The 25565-nt window shown below is 44.8% G+C and overlaps 1 protein-coding gene across 1 annotated transcript; it reads right to left on the minus strand.

The window, feature by feature from the left end:
* Positions 1–6656: 6656 nt before the first annotated feature.
* LOC144891164 (ALK and LTK ligand 1-like) lies at positions 6657–22547 on the minus strand. Its single transcript, XM_078773531.1, has 5 exons — positions 22164–22547; positions 19179–19376; positions 17678–17737; positions 11318–11398; positions 6657–7416 (listed from the first exon to the last, which is right to left on the minus strand). The coding sequence occupies exons 1-5, from the start codon at positions 22264–22266 to the stop codon at positions 7355–7357; spliced, it is 504 nt and encodes a 167-aa protein (XP_078629657.1). The 5' UTR covers positions 22267–22547; the 3' UTR covers positions 6657–7354.
* Between the last annotated feature and the right edge of the window lie 3018 nt (positions 22548–25565).

Here is a 25565-nt window from a genome sequence, read left to right on the forward strand (position 1 = left end):
CGGAGCCGTGGTCGGCCCGCCAACAGCGCCACCTCTCCGCCGTGTCGGAGTTTACCACGGACATCCGGCACGTCGCCGGCAAAAACAACGCCGTGGCCGACTGTCTTTCCCGGGCCAGCGCGAACGCGGTCCACCTGGGCGTGGACTTTGCGCTTATGGCGGCGGACCAAACCACCGACAACACGGTGCAAGCCCTCCGGGCGGCGGACACGGGCCTCCGCCTGGCCGACATCCCCTTCGCGGACACTGTCCTGCTCTGCGACGTCTCCCAAGGCCAGCCTCGCCCCATCGTGCCCGTCACCTGGCAACGCCGCATCTTCGCCTCCCTCCACGGCCTTTCCCACCCGGGCCGGAAAGCTTCCCAGAAGCTGGTGTCGGCGCGATTCGTCTGGCACGGCCTTCGTCGGGACGTCCGCGATTGGACCAGCACCTGCACGGCCTGCCAACGGGCCAAGGTCCACCGACACACCCAGGCCCCGCTGGCACCTTTCACCATGCCCGAACGACTTTTCGACCACGTCAACGTGGATCTGGTGGGCCCCCTCCCCCCGTCACGGGGGTTCACACACCTGCTCACCATGGTGGACAGGACCACCAGGTGGCCGGAGGCCGTTCCCCTCGTCTCCACCACCACCGCCGACGTGGCTCAGGCTTTCATCGCCACCTGGGTCGCCCGCTTCGGCGCACCGGCGGACATCTCGTCAGACCGCGGACCACAGTTCACCTCCGAGCTGTTGGGGCACGGTCGCCCGCAACCTGGGGGTCAAGCTCCACCGTACTACGGCCTACCACCCCCAAGCAAACGGGTTGTGCGAGCGATTCCACCGCTCCATGAAGGCCGCGCTCATGGCCGGCCTTCAAGACGGCGGTTGGGCCGACCGGCTGCCGTGGGTCCTTTTGGGCCTCCGCACGGCCCCCAAGGAGGACCTCCAGGCATCCACCGCCGAGCTTGTCTATGGCCAGGCGCTACGCGTCCCGGGCGAATTCGTGCCCGACGCTACCAGTCCCTGGTCCGCAGCTCACCAGCGCTCGGACCTCCAGGAGGCCGCCCGACGGTTTGCCCCCGTGCCAACATCCCACCACGGTGACCCCCAGTCCTACGTCCCCCCAGCACTTCGCACAGCGGAGTATGTTTTTGTGCGTCACGACGCACATCGGGGGCCACTCCGGCCGCCGTACGACGGGCCCTTCCGGGTGCTGCGACGGGACGACAAGTCGTTCGTCATCGACATTGGCGGCAGGTCGGACCGGATCGCGGTGGACCGCCTCAAGCCGGCGCACGTGGACGTCGACCACCCACCACGGGTGGCCCTTCCGCCGCGGCGAGGCCGCCCCACGTCCACGGTGCCCCCCACTCGACCGCCCACCACCACACCGGACCCCCTCCCACGACCCGCCAGGGGTCGCTTTGGCCGGGTCATCAGGACCCCCCTCAAATTGACCCTGCCGGTGCAAGTCGATTCTGGGGGCACGTGTGTAGCGGCTACCGCTGGGTTTTCACAATCGCCTTGCACCTATCAAGGACGCGGAGCGATCACCATGCCGGGCTCGTCCAGGACGCCCGGGCAGGCTCGCCCTCAACTTGCCAGGCCGCAGCCGGGACGCTGGGCCACGCCCCCTCTCGCCTTTCCTGGGCAAACGCTCCGGGATAATATGTAATATGTACGTATATATATTGCTGCCCGATAAACGGGCTTTTCAGAGTGCCTGAGTGTTTGGTTGATTAAAGCAACTCGGATGAATTCCAGCTTTTTGTCGCGTCCATTCTTCCGATCGACGTGGGAGCCCCAGCTCCTTCAACACCATATCTATCTATAATTCCAGTAATCTCTGTGTGTGTGTCTGTGTGTGTGTCTGTGTGTATGCGACCGCTGTTTCTCGACAACTACCGGTCCGATATACTTGAAACTTGCCAGGTATATTGCTGGGGACCCGAGGATGTGCCTTTTCAAGGTTTCATATTAATCGGAGAAGTAGTTACCGAGCTATGGCGATTTCTTTACCAAACTCCGCAAGCCGTTCGCTTTGGACCAAACCATTTCATGTAAATAGAGGGGGGGGGGGGGGGGATTGTCACCGTACTCGCAAGCCGTTCGCTTTGGACCAAACCATTTCATGTAAATAGAGGGGGGGGATTGTCACCGTACTCGCAAGCCGTTCGCTTTGGACCAAACCATTTCATGTAAATAGAGGGGGGGGGGGATTGTCACCGTACTCACAAGGCGTTCGCTTTGGCTTTGTGAATGGACCAAACCATTTCATGTAAATAGAGGGGGGGGATATAATTTTAGATATATATATAGTACGGGCATGCCCTAGTAATGAAAAATGCAGCATCCAGGTGCTTTGACTTTGCTGCGCATTAATCCAAACGTTTAGCTGCACTTTCCTTTTGCAGAGCCTGTGGCTGCTTGGCTGCATAATTTTCTGGGGGTGCGGTCCCCCTGTTGCCAGTAAGCTGGTACTCATTTTGCCAACGTCGGGAGGATGATAGGCTGAGCCCGAGTCAACCCAACGCGTGTTAATTCAACAGCTCTACAAGGGCTCAAACTCAGGACCCAAAGATCCCAGGCCAGCCACCATATAACCGTTGAACCAACCCCAGGCCTTGCAGTGATCTTATGGACATGGAAAAATATAGATGGTGCAGCTGTATGTCAAGGGCATGAATAGTCCATGTGCGGGGTGGTGGGACAGAAGGTTGTGGCTTTTTTTTAAATACATGGGCTACGGCTCGTAATAGAGCTGACACAGACACACACACACACACACACACACACACACACACACACACACACACACACACACACACACAAGGATATACCGACGAGACAATAATTTCACTCAGCCACTGAGCTTGGGGGAAGTGCCATCCAATGTCACTTCCCAGGATATTCTGGGTACCAGTGACGTCATAACAATGGCACCACTTTTCTTACCGTACTCAACGGGGCATTTCCTCAAGAGGAATTTCCTCCTCATGGATGTCAACCGATGGGGATTGTCCATGCTCTATCCTTTTCAAGCAAGGAAACAACACGTACCATTTTTATTTAAAGTCTTTGGTTTGACTTGAACTGGTCCAAACTAGATGGGTGTTTTTAGGAGACATCCTCTCCTTACTGGAGATAATCCCCCCTTTGCCAGGTGTTGTTTCTGGTCCAGGAAGGGTGTCACAGTCACCCTCCCCACTAACAAAGCCAGTGAGGGGTGTCGGTTTAGTCGCCACCAACCCATCCATGAGGCAGGTAGCACTGGGTTACCAGTGGCAGTCCCAAAAGTCTGACCTGACCAAACATGTTGCCTAAAATATTTCATTTTTTTTGAGGTGTAGATTATGTGGCCACCACATTGCAGTTAGATATAATAAGATGCATTACAGATATATGTTGTTATGTGGAACAAGGCACGGGATCTAAAAATAGAATGTGTTAAGAATAGTGTGGACTGTGTAGCTTAAATTCCTTCTGTATTAGCTATTTGTCCAGAATTAAGTCGTATTGTAAAACATGCTCTGAGGAGGCAGTCATTGTCTTGAAGATAGTATCGAGCGAGTTTGTTGTGTAAAACCTCCTGCTTTCAGGCGAGGCCTGGAGAGGACTAGTGGCATTTAAGAGGAAAGGCTATAAATGTGCTTTCCTGGACAATGGACATTTTAAGGCATCATGGGCAGGCATATTTGTCCTGTGGCAGTCTTGCAAAGCAGTGTGAGATTGACAGCCTTGTGTGCTAATGGGGAATGTCCTGGATATGGGATTTGGATGGATGCTGTGGTAAAGTGATGCCACCATTCAGTAGAATGGCCAGTGGGGACCAGCCATGGTTAGTCCCGGGGGGGACAATATAAGCTGCTGGTGTATGTTGTCTTTCTCTCTTTGCTTCACTCTCGGACGAAGAGATGTCCCTCTCATCTTACTTCCATCCTCACAATGTATAGGCCTGGTCTGTGTAGCACCTGAGCATTGCAAGCCTGGTCTGTGTAGCAATAGAACATCACTTTTCATTTCTTCTGGTCCATCGTTTCCTGAGCCACACTTCGCCCATGCATCACCGACCTGCACAACCACACCATTGTGGTGGAGCCCCAACCAGCTCATGACAGCCACAAGGCCTGACCATCGTGTGTGAATCTCCCATTGTTCATCGTATGTGAGTTGGGTATTTGGCACCATTAGAGGATTGGCTTTATTTATTTATCTCTCCTTTGTGCATAAGTTTGTGTTCCCCATCATCCATATCTGTGTAGTCAGACCACTTGGTTTGTTTCAGACCATTTTTAGCATCTTGTCTACCCTTATACCTGTGTGTATTCTTTTAAATATACCACTCTTTGTAAAGGAATGTTTTACTGCCTTTTTGCATTTCACACGCATTTTACTGCCAGGTTTGGCTTCATTTGGGTGATCCTTGGGGAATCTCGGTCTTAATTGAACGCAGTATTTTGAATACCGTTTCAATTATTCACGAGGGACTTATACCCTGGTGCTAATGGTCTGTGATAACAGATCCCTCTGATGCGACAATATTTTAGACTTAACAGTTGTAGAATGTAAACGTAAAACATGTAATTTATACCATCAACTTGAGAATGTTCTGTTTGTTCGCTAACTCCTTCAGTCTTTGACTATGTTAACTATAAGCTTATTTGGGGGAAGATCAAGAGGCAGAGTATCCTAACGTGTTGTTGTCACGATCCTCGGGTGGAGCTGGAAGCATGAGGTGTTCATTATCAAAATTGAAACTGTCACCAAAAGTCAGGGCCGTATAATGCATAACTTTAGAAATGTGTTCCTGATTAGCATTAGTTAGAACCAGGAACCGTGCCTTCAGAAAGGAAACACACCCATTGATTTTTTTCACATTTTGTGATCTACACATAATACCCCATTAATGTCAAAGTGGACTTTTTAAATAGAATTTTTTTACAAAATTTTGAAAAATTAAATACAGAAATATCTCATTGAAACATATATTCAGCCCCCTGAGTCAACACTTTGTAGAAGCACATTTGGCCACGATTACAACATTGAGTCTTCTTGGGTATGTCTGTATCAGCTTTGCATATCTGGATTTGGGGAGTTCTCCCATTCTTCCTTGCAGATTTACTCAAGCTCTGTAAAGTTGTATGGAGAGTGTCAGTGAACAGCAATCTTCAAGTCTTTTCACAGATTCTCAATGGGATTCAAATCTGGGCTTTGGTGTGCCACATTCATGGACTTTTGCATTTTTGTTCTGAAGCAATTCCTGTGTTGCTTTGGGTGTATGCTTGGGGTCATTGTCCTGTTGGAACAAAAGTCTTCGCCACAGTCTATGGTTGTTTGCACTCTGAAGCAAGTTCTCCTCAAGGATTTGCCTCCATTCACTGTTCCCTCTATTCTTGCACATCTCCCAGTCCCTGCTGTTGAAAAGCATCCCCATAGCATGATGCTGTCACCACCATGCTTCACGGTAGGGATGGTATTAGATGGGTGATGAGCTGTCCTTGGTTTCCACCAGACATAGCACTTTGCATTCAGGCCAAAGAGTTCCATTTTCATCTCATCAGACCAAATAATATTTTGCATGGTGCTCTGAGCCTGTCATGTGCCTTTTTGCAAACTCAAGGCATGCTGTCATGTGCCTTTTTCTCAGGAGTGGTTTCTGTCTGGCCACTCTCCCATAAAGCCGAGATTTGTGAAGTGCTGGAGTAACTGTTGCCCTTACGGCAGGTTCTCCAATCTCAGTCAAGGAACTCTGTTGTTCTGTCAGAGTGGTCATCAGGTTCTTGGTGACCTCGCTGACTAAGGTGATTCTTGCCCAGTTGCTCAGTTTGGTCAGACAACAAGCTCTCAGAAGAGTCTTGGTACTGTTGGTAGTTCCATATTCTTTCCATTTCCTAATGATGGAGCTCACTGTGCCCTTGGGAACTTTAAACACTTTAGAAATTATTTTATACTCTTCCCCAGATCTATGTCTCTTCACAATTCTGTCTCAGAGTTCTACGGACAGTCCCTCGGACTTCATGGTAGAGTTTCTGCTCTGACATGCATCGTCAACCATGGGACATTATATAGAAAGGTGTGTTTCTTTCTAAATAATGTCGATTCAATTGAATTGGCCACAGGTAGATTCCATTCAAGTTGTGGAAATATATCAAGGATGATCAAAGTCAATTGGATGCACCTGAGCTCAATTTGGAGTGTCATAGCAAAGAGGTTGAATACCTATTGACTCAAGACATTTCAGCTTTACATTTTAATTATTTTGTAAAAATTTCTGAAAAAAATCCACTTTGACATTATGGGGTATTATCTGTAGATCAGTGACAACAAATCTCAATTGAATCTATTTTAAATTCAGGGTGTAACACAACAAAATGTGAAAAAAGTCAAGGGGTGTGAATACTTTCTGAAGGCACTTGCATGACCAGGTAGTTTGCATGTTTCGTGTGAACGACCTTCATCAGTTAAGGGCAACCAACAAGCATTGGACAACAAATTCATTAAAGGTGTCAGGTGAGTGTCAAAAGATGAAAGCCTTGTATTTCTTCCAGAAATGCACAAAGCCATAGGCAAAGTTTTAAAGTGAAGAAAAATGTGTTGCTGTCGTTGGTGAATTGCTTTTGAAAAATTAGTTTACCTTTGAGATCAAAGACAAAGTACAAATATAAAGGTATTCATATGCATTGCATCCTTCTTCAAGCTGCTTTTATTATTTATACGCAACATGTCATAGGAGTTGAAGCTCCTACTCTCAACTTGCATAATGCAATATGTAGATGACCCGATATATAGATTACTTAATCTTTTCTGTGGCATTTTTCCTTTCCAAAAATTTCTAGGCAACATTTACTGAGTTAGGACATGGAACCAAAATCCTAATCTTATTCAAAATGATGCTGAAATGCTATTTTATATTTTTGTGTACTTTGTAAAGACACCATGCACTACATTGTAAGCCGAGTCTGTGTAGCACCAGAACATCACCTTTCAGTTCAGTTCAAAGAAAGTTCCATTGTGAGCACACTATGAGTTGTCTTGCCAATTATTATTGACATGAAAGCTCAGCTAAGCGAGGAGGACAGGGTCCAAGGTGAGGATGTGTTTAAATTTTGAAACATTATTTTGGAGAAAATGAAATTTATTGTTTGAAGGTTGGCAGTGTCGGGACGCAGTTTATGCCTCTGTATCTCACTTAATTATCCACAGATCATAATATGACTTGTATCAGGTGACGAATGGGAACAAAGCTTGAATGACAAAAGGAAGATATCGCTGGCTGTAGTTTCTGGAATTCCTTTGGTTCAGCTGAAAGTTGCAGTTTCTTTTTGCAACGCCATCAACGTCCATTCGATTCTTCAACTGAACATGGCTGCTTATTTTGCACATGTAGAACTTGTTGCCAGCCGAGAAAGAAGTCTTGCACATCTTCTGTAGTCTGCGAAGAAGAGAATATTGAGTGCAAGCTTGAAGTCGTTGTTAAAGAGACAGCTTTTTAAACTCGATATTGTTATATTTCTGTGTTGGGCAGACAGGACAGCTTACTTGTGTATGTGCACTCGTATTTGAGCTGTGATAATGTATGTACTCAACAGAATGTTGATCTAAGTATGCTAACTGACATTCTTGGGGAAAATGCCAGGGGTATATAAAAGGCTCCTATATATGGTATGTGCAATGTGGCAAATTATTTAAAAGAAGGGACATTTCATAGCTTGTAGAAAATACCAAACAATAGAAAAGAAGGGACATTTCCATAGCTTGTAGAAAATACCAAACAATAGAAAAGATGGGACATTTCATAGCTTGTAGAAAATACCAAACAATAGAAAAGCTGGGACATTTCATAGATTGTAGAAAATACCAAACAATAGAAAAGATGGGACATTTCATAGCTTGTAGAAAATACCAAACAATAGAAAAGATGGGACATTTCATAGCTTGTAGAAAATACCAAACAATAGAAAAGAAGGGACATTTCATAGATTGTAGAAAATACCAAACAATAGAAAAGATGGGACATTTCATAGATTATAGAAAATACCAAACAATAGAAAAGCTGGGACATTTCATAGCTTGTAGAAAATACCAAACAATAGAAAAGAAGGGACATTTCCATAGCTTGTAGAAAATACCAAACAATAGAAAAGATGGGACATTTCATAGCTTGTAGAAAATACCAAACAATAGAAAAGATGGGACATTTCATAGCTTGTAGAAAATACCAAACAATAGAAAAGAAGGGACATTTCATAGCTTGTAGAAAATACCAGACAATAGAAAAAAAGGGACTTTCAAAAAATCTCGTGTGGATGCTGGACTGCTCTTGTGTTCTTAGGAAGAACCAAGTAATGCTCTGGAAAAGTTCACATGAAGGGGCACCAATTTGATTCATACAGCTGCATGAAGAAGTGAATGTATTTTTCATCCAGTTACAGTCACTTGGTTTCAAAGGGACCACTTAATTCATACAGCTGCATGAAGAAATTTACAATCCAGTTGCAGAATGTACCGATAATGCCTATAATAATTAATTAATAACTAGCCGAAACCCGTGGAACATCCACGGAAGGGAGGATGTGGTGTATGGATAGAGTGTACCATTATGGATGGCATAGGGGTGCGCTCATGGGATCTTCTTCTTCCGTTAAGCTCCAATTTTTTCTCTTTAAGTTAAGTCCAACCAGTCCTCTCTGCTCGAAGTGCTCAGGCCATGCCTTCCCGCTCTTATACTTTTATTTCCGTTCGGTGTAGAAAGAGATTGACATATCGTTCGTCTGTTTTCAGCTCGTTATCTTTAAGCTTCCTTACATCTCGCCACCTGCTACACCTCTCTGAGTTACGAGGATTTATGCAACGCACCCCGAGTATCGCAACGTCACTCCATTTAACTTTATTAAAATGACGATAAAGACGTTTCCTTATATATCCTAATTTAAAATGTTCAAGGGAATAAAAAGACCATTTGGTTCACACCACCCATGTTCACACCACTCGACTGTCCAATCAGCGGACGGCTCGCTTCGCCTTCACCCAGCAGACGCCAATACGATGGCGTCGTATCGGCAGTTAATCGGATGCTTTTGGGCCCCAACGTCGGCTAATTCAGATTTTTCGAGTATGGCTGTACGTGATGAACAAAGCGCGGTTCGTAGATCGTAAATCCATTAGTGCCGTTGGCATCGGGTCACTGGGTGCGGCGTAAAAGGGATAACAAAGTCGAGTCCTTACGCTATTATTATATAGATAATAAAATAATTATTAATATAATTTGCTGCCTATAATGTGTACACACATCGTGCTTATCCAACGCTTGTCCCGAAGAATACATCACACCCAACATGCCTGAAATTGGTTGGTACATTGTACATACCATCTTTATTAATTTTGTAAACAAATTAATCACACACATGCACATTATATGTGATTTCATTTTCAAAGTACACAAAAAAACTTTACGTACTGATGGGTTTTAACCTATATATGTGGGGTGCCCCTCTAAATGAACTTTTCTAGAGCATTACCTGGTTCTTCCTAAGAATACAAGGGTAGTCCAGCATGCACACTAGATTTTCACCTCCCCCCCCCCCCCTCCCCTTCTGCAGACGCCTTAAATGAGCACAGACTTTGATGCGGTCAATAAACCCTTGTTAGGCATCAGATCTGAAGCTTGTGGCCAAGTTTCATCAAAACCGTGTGTTTGGTTCAAGCGTTAAAGACAAGTGTTTACAGACTCACTCACTCACTCACTCACTGACTTACCTACAGACATTGTTCAATCACATAAGCTCGCCAGACTAAAGTCCAGGTGAGCGAAAAATTGAACGAACGATGCGAGTCAAATGGACACAAAGAGGTAAATGGGGATATTCAAACTTACATGTACAACGATTGGTAATAAAAACAATTCCTAACCCACTAGGTGCCACAGATAACACTCGTGCATCAAAACAATTGTAGGCGAGACTTCCCTTATCTGATGTGTAGGGTGAACGCCAGGCTCAAATTCGATTACTTCGGGGACCAGGTGTTGGATGCTTCCAAAGTCAACACGAGCACAATGAAGATGGTGCTTGGTGTGGAATGTCAGCGAAGATCCACCTCCTCCACCAGGCCTAGTGGACCCCTCTGTCTTTTAAAGCAAGGCCTCCTTCCTCACAAGGCTTTTGTGCTCTCCTTTCTGAACAACGAGGCCTCTTCTTCTTAGTCACCAGGTCCCTCGTTGTCCTCTTTCATCCAGCAAAGTCTCTCACGATATTCTCCACCTGGGCCAAGTCCCCTGATCTTGAGTGGAGTTCTCTGCTCCAGCTTTCCTGCCCATGGGAGCGGCGCCTACAAAAAATAACTTGCGAAAGGCACTTCCGTCTCCAGAGCACATTATGCCGCCATGGATGACACACACTGGCCAGACAGGTTGTGATTGCCAGACAGACAAGTAATTCTCGAAGTCTCTCATGAGATGTTCTCGCCTACTAGGCCCGCCTACCACATGAGGTGTTCACACCCACAAATAATAAAGTCTACCCTATCTAAAATTACTTACCGGTACGTTGCCTCATCAATGTCACGTGTAACAAACAACTTAACATGACAGGTCCCTGTTACATGTCAATCTAACAGCTACTTGAAACACACGGACCACACTACACTTACCACAGTCTGGCTATGGATCCGCCTCCCTCCCTTCCACGTAACGGTATTTATATTTTTCATGATGCATTTCTTTAACTTGTTAATTTCTGTAATTTAGACCTATTGTAGCGGCTACCGCTGGGTTTTCACAATCGCCTTGCACCTATCAAGGACGCGGAGCGATCACCATGCCGGGCTCGTCCAGGACGCCCGGGCAGGCCCGCGCTCAACTTGCCAGGCCTCGGTCGGGACGCTGGGCCACGCCCCCTCTCGCCTTTCCTGGGCAAACGCTCCGGGATAATATGTATATATATTGCTGCCCGATAAACGGGCTTTTCAGAGTGGCTGAGTGTTTGGTTTGATTAAAGCAACTCGGATGAATTCCAGCTTTTTGTCGCGTCCATTCTTCCGATCGACGTGGGAGCCCCAGCTCCTTCATTGGTGACCTACCGACATGGACACGGCCACGGACACATATTTTAAACATTCTGAAAGGAAAAATAAGTTAGGATTTTGAAAACCTAATTATACAGTATGTAACAAGACAAAATTTGTCACAAAAATGTCTGCTCTGGCTGTCTAGCAACTTGCGTCTAGGTTAGGATCAAAATCGATTTGCCAAATTTTGTACTAATTTCCTTTGCAGAGATTACTGAACGAATGTAGAGTATGTGAATTAATTTTATAATACGTTAAGTTTGACTTACACATCGGAGCGAAGCAGTCTCTGGTGGTATAGTACAAATCGTGAAACCGTTTTGTGCACTCAGCAGACGAGTACAGTAAACCTAAAAGAAGAAAAAATGGAGAGTGGGGGGAATGTGTTTGCTCAATCTGAATATATATATATATATATAAGTTCAAAACACACTTGGTCACAAGTGTGCCGCACTGACCGGGTCCTCGGTCGAGGTCCTCAGCATCATCCCGTTTCGGCCCTTCAACCTCGATACGGTCAGGGAAGGTGGGCCAGCAGGGGCACGTACACATCCACATGCAGCAACTGCATCTGGATGCGTACATACCCCCACCCCCAGCCAGTGCGAACATCAACAACAACAACAACAACAACAACACCACATCCAGAATCCACAGCACCAAGCAAACATGGTGGAACACTCAAACACCCAACTTTATACCCTTCACCACTCACCAACAAAACACACCAGATCATTCATACACACACATACACACCCATACACACACATACACACACATACATACAGAACACCAACCAAACAACCACCTACACTTACATCATACACCACTCAACACACAAAAACACACACTCATGCAAAAATTAATTCATGCAAAAACACACACCCTCACCCACTCACTCATATACACAAAATAAGAAGTAATAATAGCAACAACAACAAAAAAAAAAACAACAACAAAAAACACACACACAACCAACGTACACCGTTCGACGTGCCTCCATAAACTTCCTCCATATCCAAAATGAGCCTTTCAAGGCAACCTGGGCCACCATGTCACACATCCTCCTTCTTTCTGTCCCACACACTCCCGGCCTAGCAAGAAATGCAGAAAAGGAATTGCCAATATACCCTCTGCACCCCACCTCAAATGGCTGACACGAAACGCGCCAACCCTTCTCCCGGCACTCTGCCTCCAGCTCACTGTACTTTCCTCTCTTCCTCTCGTGCACCTCCTCCATGTTCTCTTCCCAAGGTACCGACAACTCCCCTAAGATGACCTGTATTGTTGCACTTGACCAAATGACAATGTCAGGCCGCAACCTTGTCACACAGATCTCCTCTGGGAATACCAATTGTGGCTTTAGGTCTGCCACCACCTGCCAATCACAAGCATCTGACAGCCCTCTTGCTTTCCACCTCCTCCTCCTCTTTCCACCTCTTTCCACTTGGCCCTCTTTGACAAACAACACCTCTCCCCCATCAGTCTCCTTCTCCACTCTTCTCTCTCTCGATCTCAGCACCTCTTGTTGCACCATCTGCACCACCACCGCCAGCACCTGATCATGTCGCCACCTGTATCTTCCTGCTGCCAATGCTACTGAGCATGCACTCAGTGCATGCTGCACCGTTCCTCCACACAAATAACATCTCTCCTCCTGCAACAACCCCCACAATCTCAAGTTTACTGGTGACGGAAGCACATCATACGTTGCCCGCAACAGGAAATTCAACAATATTGGCTCCATCCTCCAAATCTCTTGCCACTTCAATATCCCCACCCGCACACCTTCCCACTTAGTCCAAGCACCTTGCTGTGCCTGACCGACTGCTTTCACATATCTCCCCTCCTCTTCCTTTCTTCTCAACTCCCTCTCAACCATCTTCCTCCTCTCTTTCACACATGCCTTTCCCCATCGCTCATGCTCCATCCACCCCAAGCCATGCTTCCCATGCTGTACCATCCCCTGATGTATATATATAATATATGTATATATATGTATATATATATAATATCTTTCTTATACATATAAATGTGAACCTCTGTTTGTTCGGTTGTGCCTCATGGACAGCCTAAGGAAGTGACTTAGAGAGGGAAGAGGGGGACCATGGGGGTAACTTTTCATGACCAAAAACATAGCCGCATCAGATGTGGACTATGGGCGTGCCCAAGGGCGTGGCAGTGGGGCGTGCCAAAGGGGCGTGGCTTCCTCTGACCACTCAACTAAATTGCGTGATTGACTATTTATTTTCCGGGCAACGCCGGGTAACTCTGCTAGTAATATATATTTATATGGTATGAAGACACAATCGACCATATTGGACATACCAGGTGGTATAATACAAAAATAGTCTGTTATGGTGCAATTGGGCTGACAGACTGGTCTAGAGGTACGCACACTCGCCTCCAAGCTGTCTTTGGTTTGAATCCCATCCCAGCTATAAACTCATCCCGGTGCTTCACAGGCAGGGTGATTCATCAATGTGTGTGCCGTGCGTTGGATGGACATTAAACTGGGCCACAATTAGTTGCTGTACGTTAAAAATCCCACAATGTCCTTGGCGAAGGGTAGGCGACCCTGGCCAAATTCAAAAAATTCCAAACGGCATGCCACACAATTGTTTATTTGTGACGATGCAAAGCCAGTCGGGATAAATTATGTATTACACCCGCTAGCTTGTTGGAGCAGTGAGCCACAGATCGCGTCCCAAAACAGATGAAGCTGAGTGAACTGGAAACAACAATGGCCACCTGCCACACGAGGTACACATCAGCCATTGTCTCCGCTTTGCTACACATTAGCCAGGTGGTGGGATTGCGGTCAGGTATAACGCTAAACCAAAAACAAGCCCTTCCGACCAGACTAAAGGCAATATGGCATTAAAAGCCATGTACACATGTGATTGGCGTTTAATACTGTGTTGCTTTTATCATGTACAGTTCCTTCAGGAAGTATTCACACCCCTTGACGTTTTCACATTTTGTTGTGTTACAGCCTGAATTTAAAACAGATAAAATTTAAACTTAAAAAAAATCACTGATCTACACAAAATACCCCATAATGACAAAGTGAAAACATGTTTTTAGAATTTCATACAAATTTACTGAAAATTAAATACCGAAATATCTAATTTACGTAAGTTTTCAGTCCTCCTGAGTCAGTACTTCGTAGAAACGCCTTTAGCAGCGATTACAGCTTCGAGTCTTCTTGGGTATGTCTGTATCAGCTTTTCACATCTTGATTTGGAGAAATTCTCCCATTCTTCCTTGCACACTTACTCAAGCTCTGTCAAGTTGGATTGGGAGCATCGGTGAACAGCAATCTTTAAGTCTTTCCACAGATTCTCAATGGGATTCAAGTCTGGGCTTTCGCCAGGTCACTCGAAGACTTTGACGTTCTTGTTCTGAAGTCATCCCAGTGCTGCTTTGGCTGGGGTGCTTGGGGTCATTGTCCTGTGGTAAATCGTCACCGCAGTCTGAGGTCTTTTGCACTCTGAAGCAGTTTCTCCTCGGGGATTTGCCTGTATACAGCTCCATTCATTGTTCCCTCTATCTTTGCAAGTCTCCCAGTCTCTGCCACTGAAAACCATCTCCATAGCATGATGTTGTCAACAACATGCTTCATGTTACATAGATGATGAGCTGTGCTCAGTTTCCACCAAATGCAGCACTTTGCATTCAGAATAAAGAGTTCAATTTTCGTCTCATCAGAACACAGGATATTTTGTCTCGTGCTCTCGGAGTCTTCCACGTGCCTTTTTACAGATTCCAGGTGTGCTGCCATGTGCCTTTTTCTCAGGAGTGGCTTCCGTCTGGCCACTCTCACATAAAGCCTAGATTTGTGAAGTTCTGCAGAGGCTGTTGTCCTTCCGGCAAGTTGTCCCATCTCAGCCTTGGAACTCTAGTTCTGTCAGGGGTCATTAATTATTGGTCACTTCCCTGATCAAGGTCCTTCTTGCCCGGTTGCTCAGTTTGGTCAGACGGCCAGCTCTCGGAAGAGTCTGGGTAGTTTCACATTCTTTCCATTCACTAATGATTGATCTCACTATGCTCTTTGGAACTTTCAACGCTCTAGAAATTGTTTTGTACTCTTCCCCAGATCTATGCCTCCTCACAATTCTATCTCAGAGTTCTACGTACTAACAAGTACTAACATGGACTTCATGGTAAAGTTTCTGCACTCAAACTGTCAACTGTGGGACATTATATAGAAAGGTGTGTTTCTTTTTAAATCATGTCCAATCAATTGAATTGCCCACAGGTGGACTCCAACCATTGTACAGACATCTCAAGGATGATCAAAGGAAATTGGATGCACCTTAGCTGAATTTGGAGTGTCATAGCAAAGGGGTTGAATACTTATTGACTCGAGACATTTCAGCTTTTCATTTTTCATTATTTTATAAAAAATTAAAAAGAAATAAATTCCACTTTGACATTATGGGGTATAGTGTGGAGATCAGTAACAAACTATTACAACAGTCTTTGACGTCACGACGTCGACCGATATTTCTCCACCCACATTATTACATCATTATAATACTCGTACCAAGTTTGATTCAAATCCATTCAGCTGTTCTCAAGATTTCACATTTTTAACTGACATGACTTCTGACCTTTGGCCTTTGACCTCGGGATCCCAAAATCGAATCAGTTAATCTATACATCATTATACGTACCTCTATCAAGTTTGAATTAGATAACTTCAGCTATTCTCAAGTTATAGACCTATGACAGACTTTGACCTTTGACTTCTTGCCCCCAAATTCTAATCAGTTCATCTTTCCATCATTCTACATAAGTGTACCAAATTTTGTCAGAATCCCATCACTGGTTCACAAGTTATCGCGGTAACAGGATTTTTACCTAACATGACTTCTTACCTTTGGCCTTTGACTTTGGACCCCAAAATCTAACCATTTCATCTTTATCTCATTATACATACCTGCACCAAGTTTGGCTAAGATCCCTTCAGCCATTCTCAAGTTATCGGGATAACAAAAACCTATCATTGACCGATGGATGGACAGACAGACGGACGGACAACCTGAAAAGCTAATGCCTCCGGCGACTTCGTCAAATTAGGCATAAAAATCTCAATCTAATCCATTTTAAATTCAAGGTATAACACAATAAAATGTGAAAAAGTCAAGGGGTCTAAATACATTCTGTAGACACGAACACACATACATACATACACACACACACACACACACACACACACACACACACACACACACACACACACACACACACACACACAGATGCACACACACACACACACACACACACACACACACACACACACACACACACACACACACACACACACACCGACACACAGACACACACACACACACACACTTACACACACACACACGCACATACAGACACACACAGACAGTCACACACAGAGACACAGACACACACACACACACACACAGACACACACACACACACACACACAGACACACACACACACACACACACACACACACAGACGCACACACACACAGACACAAACACACACACACACACACACACACACACACACACACACACACACAAACACTGTCACTCCCCCCTTCCCCCCCCCCCCCAATCCATCCGCCCCTCCACTCCCCCGCCCAGCAACGCCGGGTACTTCTGCTAGTCCTGTATATAATAGGATTATTAAAAAGGAATAGGATTTTTAAAAAGTTCGTTTTTTAGGAGTTCCCCCCGCCCCCCCTCCCTTTGCCTTCCCCAGACCTCCCCTTCCCCCCTTCCCCCCGCCCCTCCCCTCCCTCTTCCCCCTCCCCACCTCTCCTCCCCCTTCTCCCCTCCCCTTCCTCCCCTCCCCCTTCTCCCCTCCCCTTCCTCCCCTCCCTCCACCTTCCCCCCCTCCCGTCCCCTTCCAGTTCCTCCCCCCTTCTCCCCCCTCCCCCCGTATGCCCTTCTCCCCTCCCCTTCCCCCCCTTCCTCCCCCTTCCCCCCATTCCCACCCTCTCCCTCTCTCCCCCCTCTCCTCCCCTCATCCCCTCGCCCCTCTCTTCCCTCCCTCCTCCCCGCCCGGCAACGCCGGGTACTTCTGCTAGTACGCCGGCCTGTATATAATAGGATTATATGTTGTAGGTTTTTTTGAAGCAGTATTTATCAAGCATATTTGTAGTACCTTTTTCCAGGTAACATTACTTCTACTACTACTACTTCTACTTTAACAGCTGCACTTGGTTCCACCTTTTTGTTGTCCGGGCCTTACATCCGACTGAATGGACCAGGATTTTGTGATTTGTCCAGGATGTCAGCGATAACTTTCCTACTTTTCGTGAACGACACGGTGGGATATTTAACATCCACCAACGACACTTCATCTCCCCCCAGTGCTGGCAATATGGAGCCTCAGGCTTAACGAGTGATGGTGATGGATGCGCAGCCTGCGAAACACCAAGGTGACAGTTTATAGCTGAGTCGGGATTCAAATCCTGGCTCGGCAGCTCAAAGGTGAGAGTACACATACCTTCGTGATGTGCATTATCTAACAATGGAATAGTCAGTCGAGAATTGAAACAAATCATTATCGTTGATAAAGTTTCATTTCTGTTGTTTCTAATCATGAGATAAGAGAAGGTGTCATGTCATATTCTCACGGTGGAGAGGAAGGGTGGCAATGTGCTTCACAAACACTGCATTTGCACTTGGATTCTTCCCTGGAACAAGAACAATAAAACACTTGTTTATTCTAAGATGGACTTTCTTAACTTAGCACATCTTAACGCGGATGTTTACGAAGACTAAAACTGTTTTGCCTGATGTAAAGGGATGGACAAAATATTTTATATTCCTTATCTTCCACACATTTCTTCTACAAAATTGCAACTTCATTTGATCTAGTACTTCACGACAATGGAATCTTCTGAATCGAGCAATCCTTTATTACTTGCAAAATCGAAGATTTACTTACATATCTTGGTTGGTCTTGTGCGTTATTCTGTCTGTTTGTCTATTTGTTTGTCAATCGCCTACAGCCTACAGGTCACAATTCCAAACCGATCGTCTGAAACTTTACCAAGATGTAGAGGTAGTCACAACTGAGAAGCCTATTGATGTTTGAGGTCAAAGGTCATCTTCAGGTCAAATTCCTAAAATTGTCATTTTCATCTGATTGGCTTGAAAATTAAACAGCAATTGCATATCGCCTCAGTGAATTGGGAAACCTACTTTTGAAGTCAAAAGGTCAAAAGTCAATTCGAGGTCAAACTTCTAAAATCATCAATTTTCATCTTATTGGCTTGGAAATTAAACAGCAATTGCATAGTGCCTCAGTGAATGGGAAAACAAACTATTTTAAGGTCAAAGGTCAACTCAAGGTCAAACTTCTAAAATCATCAATAATTATCATCTGAAAAATCATCAATTTTCATCCTATTAACTGGAAAATTAAACAGCAATTGCATAGTGCCTCAGTGAATGGGAAAACAAACTATTTTAAGGTCAAAGGTCAACTCAAGGTCAAACTTCTAAAATCATCAATTATCATCTGAAAAATCATCAATTTTCATCCTATTAACTGGAAAATTAAACAGCAATTGCATAGTCCCTCACTGAATGGGAAAACAAACTATTTTAAGGTCAAAAGTCAACTCGAGGTCAAACTTCTAAAATCATCAATTTTCATCTTATTGGCTTGGAAATTAAACAGCAATTGCATAGTGCCTCAGTGAATGGGAAAACAAACTATTTTAGGTCAAAGGTCAACTCAAGGTCAAGCTTCTAAAATCATCAATTTTCATCCTATTAACTGGGAAATTAAACAGCAATTGCATAGTGCCTCACTGAATTGGGAAAGCAACTACTTTTGAGGTCAAAAGGTCATACGTCAACTCAAGGTTAAACTTCTAAAATCATCAATTTTCATCTGAAAAATAATCAAATTTAATCCGATTGACCCGAGCATAGATTAAGATCTTCAATTTTAAACCTTATGCAATGGACAATTTCATGTATCCATGGAAACGTTTTTTGTGGGGTGTGGGAGGGGTGGGGGTGGATTTTGCAAGTATCGTGCTCTGCATGACATCCTTCTTGTTTTGATTTTCTATTTCTACATAACAGACTTCCTTCATTCCCGAGTCGAAGATTACATCCTACCTGGAGGGAATTTGATTATGGGCCTCAAAAGAGTTCTTCTCTTCACCAGCCCTGCGCTGCTCCTCCAGTTCCGCAGGGAGCCTTGGAATAGGATTGCCTCTTGGGAGCGAGACTCCTGTGCGGCGGATCGAGGTTGCGTCAGGGTGCACAACAGGAGCAGCGCAAGGAGCGCGCGACTGTGAGTCGCAGCGGACATGTCTGCAAGAAAGACACGCCTCACTGCGAGGGAAAGTGTAACGGACATGGATATGCAGGCTTCAGGTGGTGAAAGAAGAGATACGGGTATACCAATATAATACAAACAATGCACTTGGTGAATTGTCCTTCTCCTAGGCAGATTGCCGGCCGAGGCTAACGAGTACCACCCACCCGAGTTTGATATCAGAGTTGTCCTTCTCCTAGGCAGATTGCTGACCAAGGCTAACGAGCTCAACCCACCCGGGTTTGATATCAGAGTTGTCCTTCTCCTAAGCAGATTGCTGGCCAAGGCTAACGAGCTCAACCCACCTGAGTTTGAGATCAGAGTTGTCCTTCTCCTAGGCGGATTGCCGGCCAAGGCTAACGAGCTCAACCCACTCGAGTTTGGGATCAGAGTTGTCCTTCTCCTAGCAGATTGCTGGCCAAGGCTAACGAGTACCACCCACCCGAGTTTGATATCAGAGTTGTCCATCTCCTAGGCAGATTGCCGGCCAAGGCTAACGAGCTCAACCCACCTGAGTTTGAGATCAGAGTTGTCCTTCTCCTAGGCAGATTGCCGGCCAAGGCTAACGAGCTCAACCCACTCGAGTTTGGGATCAGAGTTGTCCTTCTCCTAGCAGATTGCTGGCCAAGGCTAACGAGTACCACCCACCCGAGTTTGATATCAGAGTTGTCCTTCTCCTAGCAGATTGCTGGCCAAGGCTAACGAGCTCAACCCACCCGGGTTTTATATCAGAGTTGTCCATCTCCAAAGCAGATTGCTGGCCAAGGCTAACGAGCTCAACCCACCCGGGTTTGGGATTAGAGTTGTCCTTCTCCAAGCAGATTGCTGGCCAAGGCTAACGAGCTCAACCCACCCGGGTTTTATATCAGAGTTGTCTATCTCCTAAGCAGATTGCCGGCCAAGGCTAGCGAGCTCAACCCACCCGGGTTTTATATCAGAGTTGTCCATCTCCTAAGCAGATTGCCGGCCAAGGCTAACGAGCTCAACCCACCCGGGTTTTATATCAGAGTTGTCCATCTCCTAAGCAGACTGCCGGCCAAGGCTAGCGAGCTCAACCCACCCGGGTTTTATATCAGAGTTGTCCATCTCCTAAGCAGATTGCCGGCCAAGGCTAACGAGCTCAACCCACCCGGGTTTTATATCAGAGTTGTCCATCTCCTAAGCAGATTGCCGGCCAAGGCTAGCGAGCTCAACCCACCCGGGTTTTATATCAGAGTTGTCCATCTCCTAAGCAGATTGCCGGCCAAGGCTAACGAGCTCAACCCACCCGGGTTTTATATCAGAGTTGTCCTGCTCCGAGGCAGATTGCCGGCTAAGGCTAACGAGCTCAACCCACCCGGGTTTGGGATCAGAGTTGTCCTTCTCCTCGGCAGATTGCCGGCCAAGGCTAACGAGTACCACCTACCCGGAGCAAGCCTGGTTTTAGGGCGCCCGACACCTGCCTTTCACACCTCCGCATTTAGTTAAAAACAGGGGTCGGCACGAGAAGCCATGCGGTTGGAGTTTGATTAGGAGTTTGATTAGGAGTTTGATTAGGAGAGGCTATCTGAGACGCAAACCATATGGAAAATTTTATGTATGAGGAGTTGCTCAGTTCTTCACCACCATCCCGGTCATTCCTAACCCTTTGACCCTCTTATTTGTATAAATGTGTTCTTTTGTTTATTGGTGTTATTTTAACTCTCAATCTGTCTTGGTATTCTCTCCCTTGTCTACTGCAGTTCAAACCATGGACTTGCAGGGATGAGGAAGTTGAGCGACATCAAACAGGAAACTTATGTTTGCCTGAAATTTCCTGAGCCCTGAGCGCAAACCGCAAAAATGCCTTTCTAACAAAAGCACTACTACTACTACTACCACTACTACTAGTACTACTACTATGACTACTACGTCTGCTACTAGCCTACTACTACTACTACTACTACTACTACTACTACTACTATTACTACTACTACTACTACTACTACTACTACTACTACTACTACTATGACTGCTACTACTACTACCACTACTACTAGTACTACTACTATGACTACTATGACTACTACGTCTGCTACTAGCCTACTACTACTACTACTACTACTACTACTACTACTACTATGACTACTACGTCTGCTACTAGACTACTACTACTACTACTACTACTACTACTACTACTACTACTACTACCTTACTACTACAACAACAACTACTACTAGCTTACTACTACAACACAACTACTACTACTACTACTACTACTACTACTACTACTACTACTACGATTACTACATCTGCTACTAGCCTACTACTACTACCACTACTACTACTACTACTACTACTACTGCTACTACTACTACTACTATGCTTACTACATCTCCTACTAGCTTACTACTACAACAACAACAACAACTACTACTACTACTACTACTACTACTACTACTACTACTACTACTACTACTACTACTACTACTACATCTCCTACTAGCTTACTACTACTACTACTACTACTACTACTACTACTACTACTACTACTATGATTACTATGACTACTACGACTGCTACTATTACTGCTGCTGCTTTGATAGCCCCAATTATTCCCATTATCTCGTGCACCCCTTTCTCCCCTCCCAAATTAGCTCGTGCGAGATTCCGTACAGACAGGAGGGATGGATACGTTGAACATCGAGATGGAGACAGGTGTTTGAGTGTGCGTTATGATACATGCGATGTCCATGCGATGAAAAAAGAGGTAGTGGATGGAAGAAGTTGGCTTGTGTGACGAGATTGTAAGGTATTACACGTACCTTGGCCCTTAGACTTGGGATACCGGAGAAGTTGTCGCGTTGACCACCGATGGTGAAGTCCCGTGTTCTGGCATTGCACCTTCACACCTGCCAACCTGTTCATATAGAGTACCAGGCGCCGCGGGGTGCAGAACCTAGATTGTTGTAGCCAAAAGTAGCAAATTGCCTCTAACACGATTTGCTGAGTTATTGTTTCTCCAAATACCGTAAGTACTTCAAAGTGTAGTTCGTGACTCTAAACTCTTTACGGAATTTACACCTCGATACAGGTGATCCCGTGAGACCATGAGTCAGGACTTGTGAATTATATATATACAACACGACTTGAGACTGTCTGAATGATCTTTCACCTAGTCCATCTTTGGGCTGAATCAACTTCGACTCGATACAGACAGCATCGTCAAAATAGTGGTGGTTGTTGTTGTTGTTGTTTTCGTATGCAGACTGTGGCTGCTGGTTGCATCATTTTTCTGGAAGCGCGTCTGTGCCGCCGCTGAAAAATTATGCGAAGCAGCAGCCACAGGTGAATATGAAACGACAACAACGGTTTCCTACGAGCATCGCATGGACATCCTTCACTCCGATCTGGTTACCTGCGCCACCAAAGGTGCATGGAGGTTATAGTCAGGTTCACTATGTCAATAAATTATATTTCGTTCAAAATCATGGTAGATTAGCAAACCTATACATTTTTGGAAAGGTTATAGCATAAGGAAACTAAAAATCAATGTTTACATTTGGAGAGATACCTGTATGGCGGCCATTTTGGATTTTCAAAATGGCCACTGTAAAATACATATTTTGTTCTATTTCTGCCTCTAATTACCCTAAAAACTTAAAAAAAATATACTAAACCTATATTTTCAGGGACAAGGAATCCAATGAAAGTATCAAATTAGTGCTATGGGGAATGGTAAGACACGAATCAAAGGTTTTGAATTGCAAAATACTGTCTTTATATTCGCGATAAGTTGCATAATCAAATACATGTTATCATTTTGTACAGGCAGTTAATAACATCAAAATGTGTCACAATAATTCATATCACCAAACATACACAGGCAGTCAACAAAATCATATATACACATGCAGTCAGTATAACTTCACATCTACACAGGCAGTCAATGACAAAATATACACAGGCAGTCAATGGCATCAAACATACACGATTACAGAATATGCCATTTAGAGTTCGTCATCACTGTCCTGTGTGTCGTATCCGACAATATAGTCCGCATCGTTTTCACAGTCCGTTCCACACAAGCAAAGGTCGGTCAAATTGATTGGCAAATCGAATTGGTCGAATGGTCGATCGAATCGAATTCGATGAATCGAATCGAATCGAATCGATCGAATTGGTCGAATGGTCGAATGGTCGATCGAAGCGATTGGTCGAATGGTCGAATTGGTCGAATGGAATTGGTCGATTGGTCGAATTGGTCGAATCGAATTGGTCGGAATTGGCAAATGTAAACATTGATTTTCAGATTTTCCATGTAATAACGTTTCCAAAAATGTATAGGTTTGCTAATCTACCATGATTTTGAACGAAAAAACATCGTGAACCTGACTATTATTTTTTCACCCCTGTTTGTCCGGTTGTGAACAAAATATCTCAAAAAGTTGTAGACGGATTCGGCCGAAATTTGGCAGAGATGTAGCGTATGTGACACCGACGAAATGATTAGATTTTGGTGAAGATCCGATCCGGATCCAGATACAAGAAGTTTTAAAGTGATTCTTCACCATTGGGAGATAGGGCCAAAAACGATAGACAGCAGGATATCTCAAAAAGTTATGGATGGATTTGGACGAAACTTGGTGGACTGGTGTGTGTGACAAGGAAGAATCGATTCGATCGTGGTGAAGATCCGGATCCGGCTAGTATAATTTTTTAAATGATTCTTCACCATTGAGTGATACGGCCAAAAACGACGGGAAGATCAGGGTGTGAAAGACTGGATGATGATGATCAGGGTATGATGGTGATTCCTGTGATTGATTTTGATTAAATGGGATTCTGTATTGTGATTTTCTGGTCTACTCTGGGATACAAAACGTAAACTGTTCACCTGGCTGAGGTATGCTCTCTACTGAGTGCCGTTCTGGTTTGAGTAAGCGTTAATTACTTCCGCCAGGGAGTAATGCATTCGATCGTGTCCGTCCGTGTGTGTGTGTGTGTGTGTTCGTATGTTCGTTTGTTCGTGTGTTTGTGAACAAGATATCTGGAAAAGTTCTGAACGGATTCGGATGAAAGTTGGTGGGATGATTGCCCTTGGGATAAGGAAGAATTGATTAGTTTTTGGTGAAGCTCAGGATATTATTCCGGATCCAGGAATTTTTTGGGAAAGATTTTTTCTGTTTTACTGCATTAAAGCTTTTATTCTTATTCTTAAATGATGTTTTTCTCCTCTAATTCCGAGATATATCAAAATAAATGATCTGACAGTTAGGGCCTACTTTATTTTTCATTTATTGTTTTGGGGAGAGGGGATGTTAAACAAAACGTATTATTCCAACTTGACCCACGGCGGGAGTATGCGCTCTACTGAGTGGCGTTCTAGTTCATTTTTTTAATGCCTCCGCCGACAAAAGCATGATAATGATGACATCATAGGTGAAGTGGTATACCAGCCAAAATGTTTTAATCGAATTCCTTATCCTAAAAATCTGAAATTGCATGAACATGATCTATGGCCCATTTGTATTGAAATATTAAATTTATGACATCATAGGTCACATGGTTTGGCAGCTATATTGGATTGAAGGAAAATATTAAATAATTATATCTGAAACTGATTCGAAATTTTACAAAAATCATCTACCAAATATCATCTAACAGCACTGTTGCATATAGTTTGAAAATGATGATGTCACAGGTCATGTGGTTTGGTAGCCATCTTGGATAGAAAAACGAACCTTATCCGATCAACATGAAACTTCACAAACGTAATCCCCTACCCATACATATGCAGAGTGATGGCATCTACCTGTGCATCTATCTGGCATCTACCTGGACTATGCGGAGGCATATTGGCGACACAGTCGCATTGTTCTTGTTGTTTAATCTGACACAGAAGTTTCATCCATTTTGACTTTAAATTGAGTTAATCCTTGACAAGATTATACGAAATAATTGTTCACAGAATTACAACTAGAAGAGGCTCATTGAGACGAGATTGGCGAAATGGTGAAATGTAGTGGCGAGTTCACTTCGGAATCAATTGCTGGCATTCCTTTATTTGGTTTTCATTTTAAGTTCAATTTGAAGGACACACAGCTGGTCGCTGGCGGGCGACATGCTGCGAAAACCGAACAGAGCTCCAAGGCTTGTTAACCAGGCCGAAATGCCATTAATTGCCCTGGATTCGTATAATGTCATGGTGGCTCCAAATATTTGAG

This window comes from Myxine glutinosa, chromosome 3 (assembly GCF_964187855.1).
Source record: "Myxine glutinosa chromosome 3, kmMyxGlut1.1, whole genome shotgun sequence".
NCBI lineage: Eukaryota > Metazoa > Chordata > Myxini > Myxiniformes > Myxinidae > Myxine > Myxine glutinosa.